The sequence below is a fragment of the Cyanistes caeruleus genome, chromosome 15 (assembly GCF_971803275.1).
Source record: "Cyanistes caeruleus chromosome 15, bCyaCae1.hap1.1, whole genome shotgun sequence".
In the NCBI taxonomy this organism is placed as follows: Eukaryota; Metazoa; Chordata; class Aves; order Passeriformes; family Paridae; genus Cyanistes; species Cyanistes caeruleus.
In genome coordinates, this window is record NC_141715.1 from 9,874,209 (window position 1) to 9,896,019 (window position 21,811).

A 21,811-nucleotide genomic window follows, 5' to 3' on the forward strand; every position below is an offset into this window, starting at 1 on the left:
ACAACAGTTAACTCTTTGGAAAGGCATAGAATGTTCCTTTTCTTTTAATATCTATTTGCTCTGCAGCCTGTTTCACATCCTCAGTGGCAACTGCATGGTCATTGCTGCTGCTGGCTCCTGAGCAAGATGAAATCACACTGTTTGCAACAGCCCTTTTCTTCAGGCTGTGTTTAATTGGTGGGTGGGAGGATACAAAATGAAAGGGGCTGAAATGGGCTTAAGTTTCTTCTTGCTTAAATTAACTAAGTACGTTTCTGAACACTGTAGTTTCCTTTTTTTATTTCTTAAATTTTCCTTTCCAGAAAATGGCTGTTCCACCTGCTTATGCTGACCTGGGAAAATCTGCCAGAGATATTTTCACCAAGGGATATGGTAAATAAAGCCAAAATAAGTTTGGTCTTTTACTGTCTATCTGATTCCTGAAATTGTTAGGATTTTATTACTTTTCCCTGAGAAATACTTCAGTTACTTCCATTAGAACCCACAGAATCACAGCTTCACATTGCCCTAGCTGTTTGGAAAAGGAGGGCAACTTACTTTTCTTTTTATAAAGTTCTTCCTGTTCCCCATAGAACTGTTGTTGTTTGAGAGGAAATTGTGTGCTGTATTTTGGCTGCACCCTTGTATTGATAAATAGGATCACTGGTGGCAGTAGTTTGCTTGTGAACAGAATGTTGCTCACTGTGAGTAAAAGTATTATTACTTAATTTCATCCCAATTATATAGCTGAGGTTAATAGGATTCATCAGTCAAGTGCTATCTGAAGTGAGTACGAGCTGCTTCTTAATACACATGATTTGATAACTGTGTCCTTGGTTTAACCATTTAATAGTTCACTGGTGGTTTAGAAAAGAGTTTTAAAAAATAAATCAGAAATTATTTTCAAATCAACATATATGTGATTCATATTTTTTACTTACTCTGTAGGTTTTGGGTTAATAAAGCTTGATTTGAAAACAAGATCTGAAAATGGACTGGTGAGTTTGGAAGCACATTGAAATCCAAAAAAAAATGTGGTGGTTTTGTGATTATTATACATTTATTTTTAAAATAAATATATTTGTATTTATATGAGCTAATATTTAACAGAGTATAATGACTAATATGTTCTACAAGTATAAGCAGTTGCCTGATTGCATATATTAGATATCAACAAGTACATATATTATATGTATAAATTATTTTCTTTTAGGAATTTACAAGTTCCGGTTCAGCAAACTCGGAAACAAGCAAAGTCAGTGGTAGTTTGGAAACAAAATACAAATGGGTGGAATATGGACTGATGTTCACAGAAAAGTGGAACACTGACAACACACTAGGCACTGAGATTACTCTTGAAGATCAGGTAATTTTTGGCTCCAAAAAAGCAATTTGCAAATTCCCCTACACTGCTCTCTAATTAGCAATCCAACCAGTGAATTTCTTTTCTGTTCAGCTTGCACGGGGCCTGAAGCTGACCTTTGACTCCACCTTCTCTCCTAACACTGGGTAAGAAGTGAGTAGGCTAAAATGACAAAAAAGGCATTTTTAATTTTTTGTCCTGAGATTTCGAGACAGGTAATAATCAGCCTTTATAGGATGAAATCATCTACATCTCACTTAAATCTCAGTATTAATAATCCCTTTTTAATCCTTAACTATAGCAAGCAAACTTAAACACAATAGCTTGAAAATTATACTTTGAATTAGAGAGTGAAGAAAAAGTTGTGGTTTTGCTCCATATTGTATTTCTGGCCATGTCAGAGGATGAGCTGCTGCCTTAATAAAAGCACTAAACATGTCAGCTATAATGCAAAGCTTAACAAGCTCCAGGGGCCAGTTGGCCACAGCTCTGATAGGCTGACACAGAACTGGGCTCTTGTCCCGAGCAGAATTTGTCATCTGAATTCTTTCAGGCCACAGTGTGCCTTGGTGGTGGATGGGTATTTCTGACATGGTGATTGGATGCTATGTTTTATGTGGGCCAGAGGGATTAAGCAGCAGCTGTAGGTCTAAATGTTGGTTTATTTTTTTCCCCTGATTATCTTTGTGCAAGCAGTGCTGTCAGTGAGTCAAAATACTCTGCACATCAGTTTCCCAGAGCAGCACACTGCACTGCAGGCTCTCAGGGCTATAGTCCCAGGGGAGCTTGCACCCTGTGTTTTAGATTTAGTGTTCTGCCTTGTTGACTACTTTCAGTCCACTCCTAATTCTAGATTAACAAGACATTTTTGTTAATCAGAATAATTGCAAGTAGCTTTTGATAATTATTTCTTAACTGCTATGATTCTTAGAGAAATTAAAAAGAAAAACTTGTTCGAGAATGATGTTACAGGTCTAGAACTATTTCTTGGGCACTTCACAGACACAGTGCCTTGAGAGGACTATTAAATATGGGTATATGGGGTGAGATTCAATCCTGGCTTAGTTTGACAGTGATGCACCATGTCTGAATATGAGACTTCTTCTCCCCCTCCTTATTACTTACTGACTGTGATGAATCTTTCAGCAGGTAAAGTAATTTTTTGGAGCACTCTGTGTTCTTACTTCTTTCCCTGTGACATTGGTGGGAGAGGTACCGCTGACTTTTACAGAAGTGGTAGATGAGTGCTTTTGGCACTCCTGCACTTTATTTCTGATTCTGCAAAACACAAGAAATTCCTGTGTCTGACCTAATAATAATAAAAGAGAGAGGAGTCTATGTGTGGGTCTGATACAGCACCGATACTGTTCTTGGAGGTTGTTTTTGTTAGCTGACATGAAAAGTTGATTTGAAATTTCAAATTAGCCTGATTTTTCCAGAAATATTTCAGTAAAGATTTTGTCAAAAACAGAAGACACTTGTGAAAAGAGAAGAAAAAAATCTTAAATAAGAGTAGCTGAATATATTAGACATAACTCTCTTGCCTTGAGAAGGTCTGCACCCTTGAAGTAAATCAACCTTAGGACACATGAGAAAATACTGTTCTGGCCAATAGTATAAAAATAAACAGGTGACTCAGGAAAGTTTATTTCTGCCTTGACCTGGCAGCTTTCTGGTGGTTGTAAATGGCTTCAGCCATTGATGTTCACAAAGTACCATAAGGAGAAATGGGGATATCAAGGCCACTGAAACAGCATGCTTGCTTCACAGCAGAGACTTTCCCTCAGGAAACGGCAAAGTAGTGATTTCCTAATGTCTGTCACAGTAAATAAAATTACCCAATTCACTAGGACTGTCTAAAAATTGTTTGCCTGGAACAGGCAAAAGTTACTTGCTTGGGACAGGCAAGCAAGTCCACTATTGTGGACTTCTGGTGGCAAACCTGTAATCTTCTACAGTTTCCATTCCTTCCCTTTATGTACCAAATTTCCAAAACCATCATATCAGTTGGAGATGAGGATATGGTTTTGTCATTTCCCATCTGTGTGCAGCTGCTTTTCAGAAAACAGTCCAGAAGTGCTTTGTGGGGTACCACACCACATTTTATTGCTCCTTTACAAATTCACTGTAGCTGACTTCAGATTTTGTAAAGGTGAACACTAAGAAGGTGACATACCATGTGGCTCTCCAGGGATGTACACATTGTACTTCAGGAACTATTACACTGACTTAAAGTGATATGATGGAATTGCTTCCTACAATGTATCTTTGCAAAGTTATGATATCTTTCTTTTTTCTTTAGGAAAAAGAGTGCTAAAATTAAGTCGGGGTACAAAAGGGAACACATCAACATTGGCTGCGACATGGATTTTGACATTGCGGGTCCTTCAATACGTGGAGCTCTTGTGCTTGGCTACGAGGGGTGGCTGGCAGGCTACCAAATGACTTTTGAGACAGCAAAGTCTAGAGTAACCCAGAGCAACTTTGCTGTTGGCTATAAGACTGATGAATTCCAGCTTCATACTAATGTGTAAGTACTGTCAGACAGGCACTAAAAAGGAATTTGAAAGGATTTTGCCGCTTACTAAACAGTGAAAGGGTCAAAGGTTCAGCAATGGTGAACAAAGGAATGGTGAATTTGAAATTAATTCTTCATTAAAGATGTCAAGCTGTATTTTTTCAGCTGCATTACCTTTTCTTTGAATTGTGTGGGTGAGGGAGTGCATGATGGAAGGAACTGGAGCTCACTGAGCACCCAAGGGTCCAGTGTCTGTCTAGCAGATAAGGACTATTAGAATCCATTAGTGATACAATAAAAAATGTAAGTTATAAAAATACTCTTTGTCAAAGCTGAAATAAAAGCAATGCTTTCCTTTTACACCTGTCAGCATCAAACAAAATGGTGGTTTGATGTGTAGATGAAAAAGTTAATCAGAGGATGAACAAGCAGGAAAAAAGGGAGTGACTGGAAGAGGCAGGAACTGGGTTTGTTTTACTACTGGAAGGGATATGGTGTAAAAGTTTATTTGGTATTGCAACTTCTAATTTTTACACAAATATTTGTCCGTTCTGAATGTATCAACAATGGGAAGCCAGGATCAAATTCCATGAAAACCTTAATTTCTCTGTCTCCTGTTCCTCCTAAAAAGGCAATTTATACCATTGGGGAAGTCAGTTTTTTGAGATTAGGCAATCCCTAATCCGTTCTCCTGGCCCGCCCTTTCTGTGCCCTTGGGTAATTGGATATTTTGCATGTAGCAGAGCTATTCCAGGCTGTTTTCATCTGGGGGCTGAACAACCATTCTGCCTTCCTGTAGCTACATCTTCAAAGACCTTCTGTTCTGTTTCATGCTGTTTTGCAGTGATCTGGTTTAGGAAACTTCTGCTGCCTCACAGAACAATCAAACCCCCACAGCCCAGACAGTGTGTTTGAAGGATTGCCAAAGCTCAAAAATGTGGGCAGAAAACTTCCATCAAAATAATATGTGAGGTCCCCTTCCACTCAGGAGTTAGAAGTTACTCCTTCAAGTGCAATGACTTTCAACTTAGTTGTGCTGTAGCAGTTCTAAACATTGTATTGGTTTTTGCTATAAAATGCTGTGGTTATTATTACTCTTAATTAAAGCAACAGCAGAAACTCATAACAGCAGCGGGGGCTCAGATCTCCTTCTGCTATTCCTGAGGGTCTGTTTCTCAGGTTGCTGTTACTGTACAAAACCACAGATGTATGGTAAGAATAGAAATCTTACTTATTGTTAATAATAGATTATTTAGGTGATTGATGTATTTCATCTTTGAAAAGGTGTCAAAGCTTTTATATAATCCCAGAAAGAGTTGTGTGTGGAACTCCCCTCACTAGGCTGCTCGGTTTTTACATCTACACAGGTCTATTTCACTGGGATGTTGTGGCAGAGCAGATAATGTAACTAGGTGGGGCTTGAAGCGTGTTTTTTTTTGTTCCTGGCATTACACAAACCAGCTGACGACTCTGACAAGTTACTTGCCTTAAAGGTGCCTTAATATATTGATTTTCATAGGGGGTTAGTGTTTTGGGTTTTTTTAATCTACATAAAAGGCGCTGTTATCTGCATTAAAAAGTTCTATTATTACTATTAGAGTTTAAAAGAGACTTTATTATTATTATTATTCTTTACTAATAAAAACAAGGGAGGTAGGGCTGGATAATTTCTAGTTTTAAATATGACTTTCCTCATTTTTTAAGCATAGCTCAGACCGCCCCCCCCTAATGTTGCAGGTCAAGACAGAGCTGTGTGGGAACCTTGCACAAAATCTGCCTGTATAACCAGCTCTCCTCAGTCCTTTTTAATCCCTCCTTTTCTTGAGAGCCAAGCACATGCAGTTAATGTGAGCTTCAGTCTTATCTGAAGTAAGTATTGTAGTGTTTTTCTGGAAGAATTGCTCTAACAATTTAAAAGGCTGTTGCTATTGCTTGAACTTTTAAATAGGCCTATCACCGCTGTTTGTGCAACTGTTACAAACTGAAGAATATCAGACCAAAGGGGTAAAAGGGAAAAGATCCTAAATCTACCCCTTTTTGTAATCACTAAAGGTCTGGTGTACTCTAATAATTGGAACCAGATGATTTCACAGTTTAGAAATAACCCCAGATCTTCCTGGGGTTTAAAGACTGTTTTCTACAATATGTTTGTATTTAAGAAAATAAGCAAAAATGGAAATTCAGATGCTCACTGGTTTATAAGGAGTGCAAGGCCTTTAGGAGTCTTTTGGTCTTGTTTTTATGATCTGCATGCTCTAACGTTTTGTGTTTTATTTACCAAACTTTATTCCTGTGTGACATTGGGAGCAATAGTAATTGGAAGTTATGCTACTCATCTTTCAGCTGTGGGCCAGTGCTCTCTGCAAAGCCAAATGAGTTCAATTTCTGTTTCTAGTCCATAGACCATAGCACAGATGTACCATAAGGACTGTTGCAAATGGAATTCATTTGCAAAAGCCCATAGACTTGCACAGTAAATTGGCATCTTCACCTGTGATACAGTTCCTAAAGCCTGCTGACATGGCAGTTTTGGGGTGATTCGGGCTCTGTGACCGGGGTACAGCCCTCTCAGGGCAAAAGGAGACATTTGCCAGGGAAAAGAATTATTTCAGAGACATGCAGGGAAAAATAAATCTCTACTACAGAGATTCCCATCTACAGGAGAGGGGAAAATTGGAAGCTGTGATTGTTGGCCTAATTTTTGATAGTTTGTCATGGGTTTTTCTTGGTTCAGAACTTATTGAAATATAATAATCTGCAATGAATTGAAGCATCTAAAAATACCTTCTTAACCAATCTGGCCTAATGTCTCTATCTTACTTGCTACAGGGATAGTTAATGAGGTGTAAGTGGATGTTGTGCAAATACAGCACTTACTGGAAAAATAAAAGATGATTGTTTTGGGTTGCTTTTTAAAAGTCCACTAATGCATTCCTTCCAGGAATGATGGAACAGAATTCGGTGGCTCCATTTACCAGAAGGTGAATGATAAACTGGAAACTGCTGTGAATCTTGCTTGGACAGCTGGAAATAGCAACACTCGCTTTGGAATAGCAGCCAAGTATCAGATTGACTCAGATGCCTCTTTTTCTGTGAGTCCTGTGCATGTACATTTATATGCATTTGAAAATAAGTGCTTGTAATGGAAATGGAAGGTAGCCTTTCTATCAGCAGAGCACGGTCTGCGCTGTGTCGTTGGCACATGGATCTGTTTGTTTTGGTTTTGGCAGCCTGAGAGCACAGCTATTGGATTTTCCTTAAAAGAGACACAGAATGTTTTATTGTATTACTAGGCACTATTTTGAGACTGTTTTTGTGTCAGTCTGGAAAAAATTCAAAATTATGTTAATAAACCCATTATTTTCTACAGTGACTGTAGATTCTTTGAGATTTTGGATTTAAGTTACAGAAAAATTAACTCTAGATTTATTTTGATTTTAAAACTTGAAATCTTTAAATGCTTAAAGGGTGTTGCACAATTCTAAGGCACAGAGGGCTTTGAAGAAAGATACTAAATTATTTACTAAATTTATTTTTTATTATTAAAGAATGCTTTATTGTTTCCCTTTAAGGCTAAAGTGAACAACTCCAGTCTGATTGGGTTAGGATACACTCAGACTTTAAAGCCAGGTAAGTTTATGCAGAAAAAGGTCAGAATCAATAAAGTGATACTTTAATCTTAAAATATCAGAAGTTTTTTGGTTATAAAGGATGATGGATTTTGGTAAGCTTGTTCTTGCTTGGCAAGCCAGTGATGAACTTTTCTAGGGACTGTTCTATTAATTTTGGCTATCTGTTGGAAGCAGAATTATTAGAGACCATTGTCCACTGACCAGTCAAATAGTCTTTCATGTTGATATAAAATATGTCTATAATTATTTGTGTCACAGATAAGTAACTAGATTTTTAATATTTCAGTGGGTCTTATTACTGAGTTTATTCTTCTTAAAAATGTGACTTTCTTAAGGTCCCCTGGTCCAGGAGGAGGACAATCTTACTGCTGCAAAATTGGTTTTAATGTAGTGTAATAAATCTGCTGCCAGAATACTGAGCAGATTGAGACATGAGATATTTACAGCAGATGGGGCTTTGGCTTTTTCATACCCAGATTTTAAACTGGTTTAGAAAGGTGAGTATGTGTCAAGGTCCCAGGTTTTTATAATTCTGAACTCTAAAATTAGATTAATCAGTAGACCATCAGCAGCAAATTGGCTCAGAGGTTTTTAATTAGTTGGGAGTGATAAAAAGCAGAATCTATCATCATGGTTTATTATAAAGTTCATAATTCAGAAAGATTTCTTTTCTGCAAATTGTTTTAAGATGCCCAGTCCTTCCAAGGCCAGCTGCCAAATCCCCTTAACTTGGCTACCAAATAAATTAAAGCAGTAACAGACATGGCACTTAGTGAACATAAAGCTCATTCCAAGTTTTAAGTTAACTTTTCTCTCCCTTTTCTCTATTTTGCAGGTATCAAACTGACGTTGTCAGCTTTGCTGGATGGCAAGAATGTCAATGCAGGAGGTCACAAACTTGGTCTAGGATTGGAATTTGAAGCATAAGGAGTGATTTCACAATTGCTAATCTGAAAATACAGCATAGCTACCTTCAGAAAATAGTGTACCTTTCAGTGTTTTGTCTGGGGTGCAAGTGTTGCTACGTATCTGTCCTGCTAGTCCTGGTTAAAGACAGCTAAGCTTTAAAAATGATGTTAAAGAAGTGGAGACAAAATCACAAATGAAAAATCCTAGCTTTTTTTCCTTTATGTAATTGCTCATTACATCTGTCAACTGCCATGTGATAAGAAGAAGGAAGGTGTTGATTACCTCTACTAATATATTGATGGCACAAAGGAATGTGTTAATGTATTATAAAACATGGGAATTGCAGACCACTGTGTTGTACTGTTCATTGTGTAAGCAAAATGTTCAGTCATCGAAGGTTTCAGTCAATGAGGGAATGTGCACACTTGTCTGAAAAAGGGATTTTAAAATTAATTATTTTAGATATGTGTTTCATCAATGATTTGTCTTACTTGGTTATCCCACACCTACTGCTGTCTCCAGAATGCTTTAGGTTGTTCACCTTGTCCAAGTTTTTGTGGAGGAGATTTGATGTGAATCAGCGAATACTGCCTGTCCTGTGTTGTGATTCCTCCCCCTTGCACTGATGGAAAATCTTGTAAAATGGACATAATCAGGGAAGAGTCTTTGCAACTGCAATCACATAGTTGCATCACTAATCCTAAAATGGAGTTTTCTTTTATTACCACTTTTTTTTAGCGACTAAGTGGGTACATTTTTAGAGAGTCTTCCATTTTGTGTGGAACTAGACCTCAAAATGCTGTACTTGACACTACTAAAAATGGATAAAAACTCTAAACCTGACTTGAATAAAATACTGAAATGGCATCTTTTACTCTGTCTTTGTATTAATTGTGAAAACAATTTCATCCACATTTGTGGCTCCAGCAGAAGACTGGCAACACAAACCAAAAGTACTTAGCAGAATTAAATTCTAGGTGTGGCATAGTTCTTAGTGCTGTCTAAGCTCTGACAACTGCACATTACATGTGTTTATCCCATGGATAAAAGAAGATAACATTACTCATCTTTTATTAAAGAATTCAGTGAGTGAATTACCTCTCTATAAGCAAGTAAGTGTGGGCAACGAACAGATATGAGCTCGGATCATGTTCAGTGGCTGTTCATTAGCTTTTTTGTATTTTGTATTGTATAAATCTGTATTTTTTCACGTTTTAGGCCATTGTGGTGGGTGGCTGCAGATGGCAAGGGCTGCGGGGCAGGAGGATGTGCCCGATGAGGCAAGGCCATTGCAGAGCACGAATTGGGCAATGCTGACTTCCCTCTTATCGAGAGCCATTCCCGAATATTTCCTATCTCAGACACTTAACCCAGCACTCCTGGGACAAATGGACCCCTTCCAGACATCACCGATCCCAAAGAACCAGGTGCAGGCAGCTCCCAGAAGCATGGCAGATGCAAGCAATGAGAGGATCACAACTGGCGTAAAGCTGAGATTGGAGGATTCAGATGAGATTTTAGGAAAAACCTTTTTACTGTCCGGGTGGTCAGCACTGCCCCGCGGCCCAGGGCGGTGGTGCACTCACCATCCCTGGAGGGATGTAAGAGGCGCCCGGATCTGGCGCTGGGTGAGGCGGTTTAGGGGTTCCAGTGGCGGTGCTGGTGCAGGGCTGGACTGGACGCTCTAAAAGGTCCCTCAGCCCTGATGATTCCATGACTGTATCACGAGTCAGTGACCCACGATTCCATGCCGACCGTTCCACAGTTCCCCCGTTCTGTGACACCGCCGCGCCGCCCTCAGCCCCTGCGCGCGCCCCGCGCCTTCCCGCGCGTGCGCGTGCGCGGCCGCCTCGCGAGGGGCGGAGCCATCGCCACGTCCGCGGAGAGCGCCAAGATGGCGGCGAGCGGCGGGGAGCGGCGGGGGCCGGTGGGCCGCGCTCTGTGCTTGCTGCTGCTCTGCGGCTGGGCCCTGGCGGCCCGCGGGCAGCAATCCCCCGGTGAGCGCCGCGGGCCCAGGAGCGGGGGGCTGGCTGCGGGCTGTGGCTGCTGCGTGGCTGCCCCGCCGGTCTCTCTTACCGGTCTTTTCGGTTGGGCCTGGGGCGCTATGCGGCCTCGGCCGGCGCGGGTCATGCCTTGAGGTGACCGGGCCCCGGGCCTGGCCTGGCCTCGGCCTCCCGAGTTTGGGAGTGGGTTGGGGTCAGCGGGCGCAGGGGAAGGGCAGTGCCCGGGTAGGGGGCAGGAGGTGGGCTGCGAGGTGTACACCGCTTTTGTTGCTGTGAAGAGCAGTTTAACTGGTTACTTCGTTCATCAGACTTGAGATTTTTTTTGGAAGTACTCTGGCTGCTGGTACTGGTTTTAGTCTCCTCTCCCCTAGAAATTAAGTTTATGTTATTCTGCAAGTTGACTCCTCGTTAAGTGTTTTCTTTCTCCCCCTTAAACCTACCTACAGATAGCTGTAATCAAAGGCTAATAAAAAAAGCCTTTTTTAAAGGCATGCTTCAGGGGCATGTTTCTTTGTTTTGGATGGAGTACTGGCTGGGCAATGAAGAAAAAGGAGTTAGTGAAGAAAAAAAAGGGAACTGTTTGATCCATCAGTTCCTTCCGTGTTTGTCAGTCAGTATCTCCACACCAGTTCTATTTGTGTTGTACCTCACCTGCTCTGATGGGTAGGCAGTAAGAATTTGGGATATAAACCTGTAGGAAACAGAGTTTTTAACTTCAGGAATCATGAAACAACTTGCTTTCTAAACGCAGTTTTCCTGGAAGTGAGTTTAAACCATGATGTGTTTTTTATATGCAGTGTTTGTGTTTGCTAATTCTGTCACCATGATTGAACATTAGTATCTATTCCTGAAACTGAGGCACCTCTGGATCTAAAATCATCTGACAGTGTTGTGTAATTGTAAACAGTGCAACCACTCTTTATAATGCCAAATAGTATTGTGTAAATATCCTAAATCATTTGTGGTTTAGCTGCTGTACTTCCAACTGCTATTAAAACAAAAAAACCCAAGCATATTGTAGGAATAATAGGAAATTGCTCTTTGTCTGAAGGAACAGCAATAGCCACTGGAAGTCCCTTGCATTTGAGCATATATCCTTCTAAAACTTCCGTGTTAAAATGAATTAAAGAATAATTTGATGTGTGAGGCCAGATGCAATGTAGTTTTATAGGCAAAATATGCTTGTTTGTATTTCAAACAGTTTAGCTATTACTCTCTGATAGTTTTTGTCTGTTTGGGGAGGGTAGCAGTACGGTTGACCTCACTGACAATGTGCCAGCTAGCTGTAAATATGAAATTATCTTGCAACTGCCTTTCCTCATATTTATCTCTGCATATGCAACTAACTGGCTTAAACCTGAGATCAGAATTCCCTGAACTTGTCCTGGATAAGAACTGAACAAGTTAATGTTGATGAGATAATTCAGATAAGTAGTTTTTTCAGCAGCAAGAAGTGTGCCATGTAAACAAGAGTTCTGTTGTAACTCAACCTCTGCAAATATACAAGTTCCATGAATAACGTGATTCGGTGTCCCCTCTATAATATTTTACTTACTCTGTAACTGACAGAGGCAGTTGGTTGAATGCTTCATTTCTAGAGTCTGTAGCTTTCCTGTAAAAGTGTTTAATGAAAGTATTTTTGCTTTTGTAAAATGAAAAATTAGTTTGACATGCCAGAATATAAGGCAGGTATGGTTTCCCAGTTTAAATGAAAATGCAGGCTGAAAGTCTAAAATTTGTTCTATTTTTTTTAAGGTGCCTCTGGATTTCAATCTGGTAGTGATGTACTGCAAACATAAATAGTTTGCTAATTTTTAGGTTCAAAAAAAAAATGGCTATTAAACTCTGCATCTTTCTTTTACTGTCCTTTGGATAGAGAAAAGAGACAGCAGTCTCTGCATCTGGATTTAATGCTCACCTTGTTTTTTATGTAGTTCTTCAAAGCTCTCCCAGCATTGGAGAGGTGCTGAATTTGTGTGAGTATGCATTGTTACAGTGCTCTTTCTGACTTACTTCATTACAATAACTGCTGCCAACAAAAGGCTTTCCTCCAGGAGCATGGGCAGTATTTATATTTAACCCATGGTTCAGTAGTTTCATTTGAGTTAATATAGGGTTGGAAATCTGTTTCAGGGTCTACAGAGTCAATAAAAATTAGTCCTTAGGAAGAGGTGCTGGGACCATGTGTCCTGACTGAAGGGAACCTCAGAGTCTTCTCATTTTTTGTTGGTAAAACATGCAGTGGTGAAGGATGAAAAACTTAACTGCAGGAAACACTTTGCTGAGAACATCCTCCTTTGTAGACCTCAGATCATTCTGTGGAAGAATTTGATGATGGAGAAAATGGTAATCATGTATGTATGTTTCTGCAAGACGTCATGAATCCACAGAGGGAAGGATGACATCTCTATGAAGTTCTGGAAAACCGGTGTGCTAAGTTTTTCAGGGACACTTTGCCACACTAATGTAGAAGGCATATGCTTCCAACCTTTAGTTCCTGTCCCACTCAAGGCTTCTCTTTGGAATTTGCCAAAGTGCAGGAGTGTGTATTTCTGCATATGAATGCTAAAATGTTTGCTGAGTGACATATGCTGTGTTCTTCATGTGATTTCTTGTCTGTGAAGGAAACTTGTGGCAGTAGTTTTCTGTCAGAAGAGAAGTCAGTGCCTTGTGCGTAGTGCTGATTGTTTCTCATCCTTTTCTCAGGTGCTGTGGAAGCAGATCTGCTTACAAGAAATATTTCTTCTACAAGTGAGAATGAAACACTAAGTGAATCCCAAAATTTGACAGACAGCTTGCAGAGTTTAACCTCAGCAAGAAAGAAGGCATTCCTAACAACAGCCAAAATCAATTCGGTGACTGCAGGAAAGCCACCTACAGCAAATGGTGACTCTTTGTCGCCTGTTGTCCCTGCTAGTCCAGTATCACAGGTGGATGTTGATGGTTCTGAAGACACTAAAATTGAGGAAGATGATCTTCTAACAGATTTGAAAGATACACTAAGTAGTTCCCCAACCATCATAAAAGAAGCTATGGAGTCAGATGGAGATGACTATGCTTACGAAATGACACCGAATTCCAGATACAATCCAGACCTTCTAGAGATGTCAGATGACAACTCTGACACCATCAGTAATTACAATGAGGAGATCAAGACCCTTGATGAGAAGATAAAAGCTGTTTCTGTCTCAGGGCTGGAGGAGGAAGAAGACAGCCATTTTTTTTTTCATCTGGTTGTAGTTGCCTTCTTAGTAGCTGTTATTTATGTCACCTATCACAATAAGAGGAAGGTAGGTGTGCTCTGAAAGGTTGAGAGAAACAGCTGCAGTGTTCAAAATAGAGTTGCATTCTCTTGTACAGGTTTTTTAAGAAGAGGAACTTAGCTTTTTGAAGAATGAAATCTTTGACCACGTAGTCTTGTGGTGATACTAATATTCAGATCATTAGTGTCATTTTTATCTGCACAATGAAAATGAGCTTGAGTCATACATTTACTATAAGGAAATGAGTTAATTGGTAACATCAGTTATCAGTCAGTACAGTAATGGACACTTGCAGTGCACAATGTAAGTTCTGTAAAGGACGCCTGAGCCAAGTCAAGTGGGGGTGAATGATTCATTTTTTTTTCTGCACAGGAAAACAACAAATTAAGGGAGCTTTAATTTCAAATGGTGTGGGAATGTTCTTGTTATGATTGTGATAATCCTTCTAAAAGTCACTTCAATATGGTCTTTATATCATAGACATTCTAAGAGTGTAACTACAAATTTTTAGAAAATGTTTAATGCTGCTTCCAATTTTACATAAAGAAGCTACTAAGTTACTATTTTCAGGTAAATGTTTCTTCAGTACAAAGTAACTCTCTGTGTCTCAAAAATAGCCTGATTGTTGTTATTCCAAAATACATTGTTAGCATTAAAAATTACCTTCAGCCCAACCACACGCAATAGAGGTGCATGCACAAATTTGCATTGAACCACAGATTACTTTTTAGATATGAGTGAAGTTTTGGTGTTTATCTTTGGGGGAGAACATTAATTTGGGTGAGGATTTGCAGGACTCTGAAAAGAAAGCAGCAAAAAACCCAAAACCTTTTTTACTGTGCAGTGGCCTATTTGTAATGTGCATTGCTAGTTCCTTATAGGGGAAGATGTGAAGGCTGTTGCATTTTGAAAATTTATCTGAGAGCAGTTAAGTAAGTGATTAAAGACTGAGTTGTCTTTGCCACAGTAATGCCCTTGCCAGCATGGCAGGTAAAACCATGATGACAGTAGCACTGTGAAGCTGTCTATCAAACCCAGAAAGTGTCTGCACAGCATCTGTAAGTTGTCCCATTTTTCTTTCAGATCTTTTTACTGGTGCAGAGCCGAAGATGGAGGGATGGCCTGTGCTCCAGGACAGTGGAATATCATCGCTTAGATCAAAACGTTAATGAAGCGATGCCTTCCCTGAAAATAACCAATGACTACGTGTTTTGAAAGCACCGTGATTTGAGTTTGCTGAACTTATCACTCTTTGCCTGTCCAGTCATGTAATGATATTCAGGTATTCTAAATAAGCTGCTTGTATGGAAATAAGATGTACTCTCTTTGACCTGGATGTTTTGGAGATGAAATCTCGTGGAAGATCAAGGGCATGATCCATCTGTTTGCTGCTTTGGTTGGGTTTTATATCAACTGTAAAGATAGCTAAATAAATTAGCACTCTTTCCATTCAAGAAGCATCATTCCCTTCTGTCTGGAGTAGTCTTAATAGTCATACTACAAAAAAAGAGCATAAAATATTTTAGGTCTAATAAATTAATGACTTTGGCATCACTAAATCAAGTTAATGATCTCTTTGCTAATCACTTACCTGGCTCATAAATTCCACTGTATTGCAAACTTAGAATATAATTACTTTTTTCTGTGCTTAAATTCTGATGCTGCAAGTCTTTCATCTCGTTTTTTTTTTTTTCTGATTCTGTTTTCTTGTTGCATAAGTTGATCCTATTTTGGCAAAATAGCTAGAATGGCAATTTAATAATTTCTGTATGTGTTCATGCCGTAAATAATTTAAAAAGAATAATGTATAACCCATTTGATTTCAGAAGTTTTATACTGTATATTTCCTAAAACATTTAAGGTGTTTGTGAAGGCAGCTCCTTGACTGTCCTTTTCTCTGAGGCTATTTATGACTACTTCATTGTCTTTGTAATTAATGAGTGGAAAACAAACCTTGTTGAATAATCTTACTAAAATATAGATAGCTGACAGGCTTTCAATACATCAAAGCTTTCTGTTGAATTTTAAGACAGTTGGGAAATGGCTATGTGATTTGTTATATTATAAATGGGAGAAACTCTAAGAATAATTTATTGGTTGTTTTTTTGACCCAGGTAACAGACAGGTGAAAGTAAGGGTGTGGGGTCCACCAGTCTGTGGACAGGGTACTCTGATTTTTGACAAACATTTATGCATTAGTGTAAATCAAGTTACTGCTACAGTAGGTTTTTTGTTTATTTTTATTTGTTTAGTTGTTTTTTTTTATTTTGTCTTTTGTATGTCCATTATTTATGTTTTCCTGAGTTGTAAAATACAAAATTTTAGTTTTCTGTACATTCTGTTTGTGATTTAGTTTTCAGATTGATACATTTGTAAATAATGGTGAATCAGAACCCCATAATTAATGACTTGGTATTCAAGTAGTTATGTAACATTTGGAAACAAATCAACTTCATGCCTGTTGGCATAAGGAGTCTGAAGGCATGATACTGTCTTAAGAATGAAATGCTAAAACATCTGTATCCTACTGTTAAATTCATTCTTTTCATAACCACAGGAAGTGAAGCACAAACAAAATATCCAAAAACACTTCTCTTGCAGTAATTTTTATTGTATTTGGACTTGTATCACGTAATATTTTGAATAAGGTTTTTAAAATAAATTACAGTAATAAGCCTGTGTTTCTTATCTCAACTGTTTCACTGTTTTTATACAGTAACTTCCAATAAAGAACTTGCTTATGCTTGGAATTGGAAACCATTTCAAAACTATCTCCTCAGTTGCCCATACTGGGTGTATGCAGGTTTGTTATATGCATCTATTAAATGGTGTATAGGGTAAATAGCAAGGCTTACAGTAAATATTTTAAGCTATGGGAATGAATTCATTCTTTAACATGATTTGTTTAGCTTAAGTTGTTTAGTCTTGTGAAATAATTCTTGTGGAAGATACTTCAAATTCTTACCTGAGCATACCTACTTTGAAGTGTAACACTGCTGTGCTCAGTATCTAAAGGGAAAAGTTACTTCTCAAAGCATCTTTAGGATTTTTAAATATTGGAATTTGAGGAGGTGGCTAATTTTTTTGCACCCAAGAAATTCAGTAACTTTGTCCTTAAAAAAAGTTACTGATTATAAAGTGTAGTGATTTTGACAGTAGAAAATAGTACGTTCACCCTTGGCAGAAACTTGTGTTCCTTTCAGCTTGGTACCACAGGCCTTACACAGAACCCACAGTGAACAACCTGACTGTGCAGAAGTACAGTGAGAAGTTTCATTTTTCTCCTCAAACCACAAAGTGAATTAGGCCATTGAGACATGTTACATTTGTAGCCACTTCCCTCACTATAGTAGATACAATACTGTTTAAAAATACAGAAAATTAACATCAGTCTAAATTAATAGAAATAAGGCATATTCTGTTATTTTCTGGACTTCATAGATATAAACTTCATCCGTGTTGGCTGTCTTCCAAGCTCTTGAAGCACAGTTCAACTGGTGGGATAAAACCAATGTAAATGTGTTCTTTCAGCTTTCTGAACAACTAACAGTGTCTCCTTTAAGAATATATGTTTGAGGAATAATCTTGCATTTCCTTGTCCTGCTTTCTTCAAGTTGTCCTTGTGGATAGGCTGTCTCTAAGGAGAGATATTTATTAATCTTTACAGCTTTTAAGCTGTTCCTTACAACCAACCAACTTCTGGAGGAGGAATGCACACAGCTAATGGCATGATTGACAGCTTTCCCTGAAAAGCTCACAGAAGACAAAGGCCTGGTTTAGCTCAGTAAACCAGGTTGTTTTGCAGTCAGCACATTTAAAAATGTTTCTAGGTTTAGCTGTGCCATGACGATACCTGTCCCACAGATGTGGGATATTCATTAGGTATTTAGGCCTAATGACCTGCAGCTCCCCTGGACTGGACTGCAGTTGTTAAATCAATCCTCTGCTGAATTGCCCATGTGGCTGTCCTCTGAAATGCTCTTCATGAGGTTACCTTAGAGGAGAAAATCACATTATGAGCCTTTTGCTCATGAAGGCATACCAGGACTGAAACCTTTTGAGTTGGGTAAGTGATGTTTGAGATCATGAAATGATGTGTCTTCTCTAGCAAAGTACAGCTTTGCCTCACTCAAGTACTTTAATCACTCAAGAGGAGCAATTATTCTTTGTTTGCTCTACTGTGGTGCACATCCTCTGTCACAGAAGTAAGAAAAACTTAAAAAATATATTTTTAAAAATTATGTTCTTCACTAATGATAATAAGGGCAGCTTATAAGAATCATTTTAAATTCAAAGGGAATGAATATGAATTTGAAATCACTGAAGTTCTTCAAACAGTGGGTTTAGTTTGGGGGGTTACCTAAACAGGTGCTCTTTTTGGATACAGATTTATTTGAAGGACTTGTGGTGAGTGTGTCTCTGTTAGGTTGACAGTTACTGCAGCACGGTGCCTCAGGAGATGGTTTGGTCAGCAATGTTTGTGGATGCATCACAGCAAATGATAGTCATGGTAATGCCAGTCTTCTTGAACCCTGTCCACAGCTGATGCCCGGCGTTCAGTGACAGAGGCTGCAGTGCCAATTAGCAGCGGTGATTTGTATCCTCAGAGAGACACCCTGCCCTGCAGTCCCTGCTGTGTGCCAGTGTAAAAGTGTACTTCATTTGTAGCAAGGTGATCTCTCAGCTCCACCGTGGCCAGGGCTGTGCCGGGTTATTTCTGTGGCACACTTACCTGTCATTCTCCCCTGGAGATGGGACCTCGCCCTTCCGCTGGTGAAAGGTTTCATACACACAGTGACTTTGACTTTTTTTTTTCCAAGGCTATTTTTTCATCCTCAGTAGCCTTTGGACTATTGCCTGAGCAAGGGAAGTGCTTGCTGAATTGGCTTGGGTGGTCAATAGCTGTTGCCTAATAGCACTAATAAAGAGGGAACAGGTTTTTCCTGATCCAGTTTTACAAGGGCTCCAGCAGCACCAGGATAGCGTGACATATGTCATCTGCTGTGCAATAAAAGAGCCATTTGTGGATGGGGTGATCAGGGTTGAACTACTGGGTTTTAATTTCTTCAACTGAATTTGCTTGTGGAAAATTAAGAGCAGGCAATCAAAAACTCATAAAGTGCTGAGATCAAACAGAGGAAAAAGCAATCGGATTTATGTCACGTCTTACCAACAAGAAATGTCGTGATGAATTTCTTTAGTGAAGAAAGGAAACTTTCTCACATTAAGGTGAATTATGACTTCCATCAATATTCTGATAAAAGGAATAAAATATTCCTGAAGAGCTTCCTGATTAAAGTTTCCGAGATGAAAGTTCAAGCTCTATTTATGTAGGTTCTTGTTAGTGGCTGGGGTTTATGAAATGAGGAAAGAAATAATGAATAGGATAGTTTAAACAAATGATACATTTCACTTTTACTATCCAGGAAATCAGGTATTTTAAAATATTAATGGTTTAATTTTCATTTAGCACCAGTGCATATTATTCAGCTCTAAGTCAACTGTCCTTGGCTATTGCTCATTTGTGTACAAGGTGAAGAGAGAAGGGTTTATCTGAGCAGGGTGCTTTGAGTTACGGGAAATTAATTTGCAAGGTGGAGATGAAAAATGTCATATGTCTTAAATGAATTTCAATGCTATAAAGATAATAGAAAGGGAAAAGAGAGAGTTCTGTGTCTCTAACACAGACTCTTATTAAAAAAAAAACATTGGTCAGGGGTTTTCCAAGTGGAAAATCGGTCAGTTTAGGAAATTGAAAGTTGAAAATTGAATTGGTCAGTTTAGGAAACCTGTGATGAGCCACAGTGGGGGAGATTTTATTTGCTTTTATTGTTGGTGGAAACCTGACATGCTGAGCAAAGAGAAACCTGGCTGGCAGCAGGTACTTGCTCAGGCTTCAATTTTCTGCCTAAATTTGGAGGCAGTGAAGCCTCCTGGGGTTGGAGGATAGGAGGGACTTGTTACCTGGCAGCTATTCTTGCTCTGGAAGTAGTAGGGTGTCCCAGCAGAGCTCCTCTCCTGAGCTGTCATCCTTGGTCTGCATAGAACTGATCAGCAGGAAAAGCTTGTTAAAGAGAACCAGGACAGCAAACTGGGCAGTTTCTTTATCTTCCAACCCCAGAAAAACCCTACGCTCACCCTTTCTTCCTTCAGTGTGAATATTTTGGGTATCACAGCACAAACAAGATGTATTTTGCTGCTGGTGGGCAGTGGCTGTAAGATTAAAAGGATCCTTCTGTCATCTCTGGCACTTGCCTGGGGTGCTGCCTGCTCCTGCCTGAGCCTGGGCAAGAAGGCATTAGAACTATTAAATAGAAGTTGTATTGCAAAAAGAACTCAGTGGTGAGGTAGAGGAAGGTATTTTATCTGGGAAGCAAGCTTACCTTGCTGGGGCTGTGAAACCATCATTGCTGAGGTCAACTTCTTTAATACCCAGAAGAAAAATAATACTCACTTTAGATAATAAATTAATTTATTTTTCACAGCTTTCCCCGGTGCTGACCAGCCCTTGGAGCAGCCAGCAGGGGGGAGTGTGGCTGCGCCATAGAAGACACCTGGCAGGCAGCAAGGGGCTGGAAAAGTGCAAAATAAACTCCCAAGAATGAGTTAGGATAAATTCCTTCGGACAAAACTGACACTGTGAGACAGACAGCATGAGTCCATAGAGCAACTGAGATGTGGAGGAATCTTAAGGGGTGTTTACCTACTTTCTAAAAACCCCCAGTTTATTTTATTAAAAAAATCTTCAAGAAACAGAGTTTTTTACCTTGGAGTAATGACCTCAATGATCTTACATTGTCTTTTCCAATTTTCCAATCTAAATGATTCTATCTTCTTCTTGCACTGTATTCCTGGGCCTTTATTTTTTAGTTTTGTCCTGAAAAGTGCATGTCTCTAACATCAGAAGCTCTTATGTATTAATCCATCTCAGCTGCAGTAATTTTATAAGAATAAAAACTGTCCTTACTCCGGGGGGGGGCTCAGCAAAATATTCTACAGCTTTGAAATCATACAGTTCTTCTCTAACTCAGGGAAAAAATAAATCTGTTTCCTCAATCTAACATAAATTTCTATTGTTGTGCAAGAGGAAAACATTGGAAAACAAAGACACTAATCTCCCTAAATGTTACTGCATGGGAGCAGAAATTATTAGAAAGAAAAAATGTTGCTATTTATAGAATTGTAATATGATGAATTTTACCTGACAGCACCTAACCTTTTCCAGAGCAACATACAAATGATTGCTACGTGCTTGAGTAAATACACATTTAGAAATACATCACCAAAACACCAGTTAATAGATTAATTACGTGGACACTGATAATACCTAGTTCTTGTTGAACTCATTGTCTGAAAATCAGTTATTTTATGTCTGTAAATAGTTTGCCTGCCTAATTACTTGCTTAACCATTTCTTCATCCAATTACATACATGTGCAGTTGTTGTATGGGAATTGCTAATGCTTGTGGAGCTGCAGTGAAGGGCAAAGATGTCTTAGAAACTCAGGGAAGGAATTTCTTAATTTGGGAGAAAAATAAAAATTCTCAGCTCTGCAGCAGCTGCTGTATCTGGGTGATCTCCAGTAAAGGTCTCCTTCCGTCCCCAGTGCTAAAGGGAAAGTGCTCAGTGCTGAAAAAGGCTCCAGTCCAACAAGCAACACTGGGAATAGTGCATCATCTGCAGTATCCATTTGTCACCCTCCTTGAAGTCTTGACATGCTCTACAGGGGTCCTGCAATGGCTCTTGAAGCCACCAAGGGTCAAGGGAACCCCTCTGAGGTCCGTGGAAGATGCACAGGTGAGTTATTGTGTGCCTAACAGCTGAGAGCAGGAGAGGGTCTCCTGTCCCTGTCCTCAGAAACCCCAGTCCCAGAGCAACTCAAGTCAATCCTGCATTGCTCATTCATTTTCATGTTCACAGCAGCAATTAACTTCTGTTAAAATTGATTACAACTCCCACCAGGGAGCACTCAGAGCAGAGTTCTGCTAACGTTCAGAGGACTCTGATGTGCTTCTGAAGTCTGGTAGTTCTTCATACTATTCCTCTTTATGCTCCATTCCAAAAAAAAAAATAAAAAAAATATAAAAGCCAAAACAGTCACTAAAATTGGTACAGCTATTAGCATACCTCTTTACCCAAGATTA

General features: G+C 39.2%; 2 protein-coding genes and 1 long non-coding RNA gene across 4 annotated transcripts; 2 read left to right on the top strand and 1 right to left on the bottom strand.

Annotated features, from left to right (window-relative positions):
- Window positions 1-26: 26 nt before the first annotated feature.
- Window positions 27-10,075, bottom strand: LOC147650368 (uncharacterized). Its single transcript, XR_015276642.1, has 2 exons — window positions 9,988-10,075; window positions 27-2,620 (listed from the first exon to the last, which is right to left on the bottom strand). It is a non-coding gene; the product is annotated as an uncharacterized LOC147650368 (long non-coding RNA).
- On the top strand, window positions 303-9,268 carry VDAC1 (voltage dependent anion channel 1). Of its 2 annotated transcripts, none has more exons than XM_023936065.2 (8): window positions 303-372; window positions 928-977; window positions 1,193-1,345; window positions 1,436-1,488; window positions 3,645-3,872; window positions 6,802-6,952; window positions 7,433-7,490; window positions 8,328-9,268. In XM_023936065.2, exons 1-8 carry the CDS (start codon window positions 306-308, stop codon window positions 8,417-8,419), a joined length of 852 nt encoding a protein of 283 aa, XP_023791833.1. In that variant the 5' UTR covers window positions 303-305; the 3' UTR covers window positions 8,420-9,268. The 2 variants fall into 2 exon arrangements, with proteins under 2 accessions (XP_023791833.1, XP_086707665.1); XM_086851539.1 differs by having other exon boundaries at window positions 306-372; window positions 7,433-7,494.
- C15H5orf15 (chromosome 15 C5orf15 homolog) lies at window positions 9,339-16,341 on the top strand. Its single transcript, XM_023936080.2, has 3 exons — window positions 9,339-10,398; window positions 13,111-13,694; window positions 14,751-16,341. Exons 1-3 carry the CDS (start codon window positions 10,149-10,151, stop codon window positions 14,880-14,882), a joined length of 966 nt encoding a protein of 321 aa, XP_023791848.2. The 5' UTR covers window positions 9,339-10,148; the 3' UTR covers window positions 14,883-16,341.
- The last annotated feature ends 5,470 nt before the right edge of the window (window positions 16,342-21,811 follow it).

Coding starts and splice junctions, on each gene's coding strand:
- C15H5orf15 (XM_023936080.2), top strand. CDS start 10,149: ATGCCGACCGTTCCACAGTTCCCCCGTTCTGTGACACCGCCGCGCCGC. Junction 10,399..13,110: donor CCGCGGGCAGCAATCCCCCG/GTGAGCGCCGCG, acceptor TCCTTTTCTCAG/GTGCTGTGGAAGCAGATCTG. Junction 13,695..14,750: donor CCTATCACAATAAGAGGAAG/GTAGGTGTGCTC, acceptor TTTTTCTTTCAG/ATCTTTTTACTGGTGCAGAG.
- VDAC1 (XM_023936065.2), top strand. CDS start 306: ATGGCTGTTCCACCTGCTTATGCTGACCTGGGAAAATCTGCCAGAGAT. Junction 373..927: donor TATTTTCACCAAGGGATATG/GTAAATAAAGCC, acceptor CTTACTCTGTAG/GTTTTGGGTTAATAAAGCTT. Junction 7,491..8,327: donor CACTCAGACTTTAAAGCCAG/GTAAGTTTATGC, acceptor TCTATTTTGCAG/GTATCAAACTGACGTTGTCA.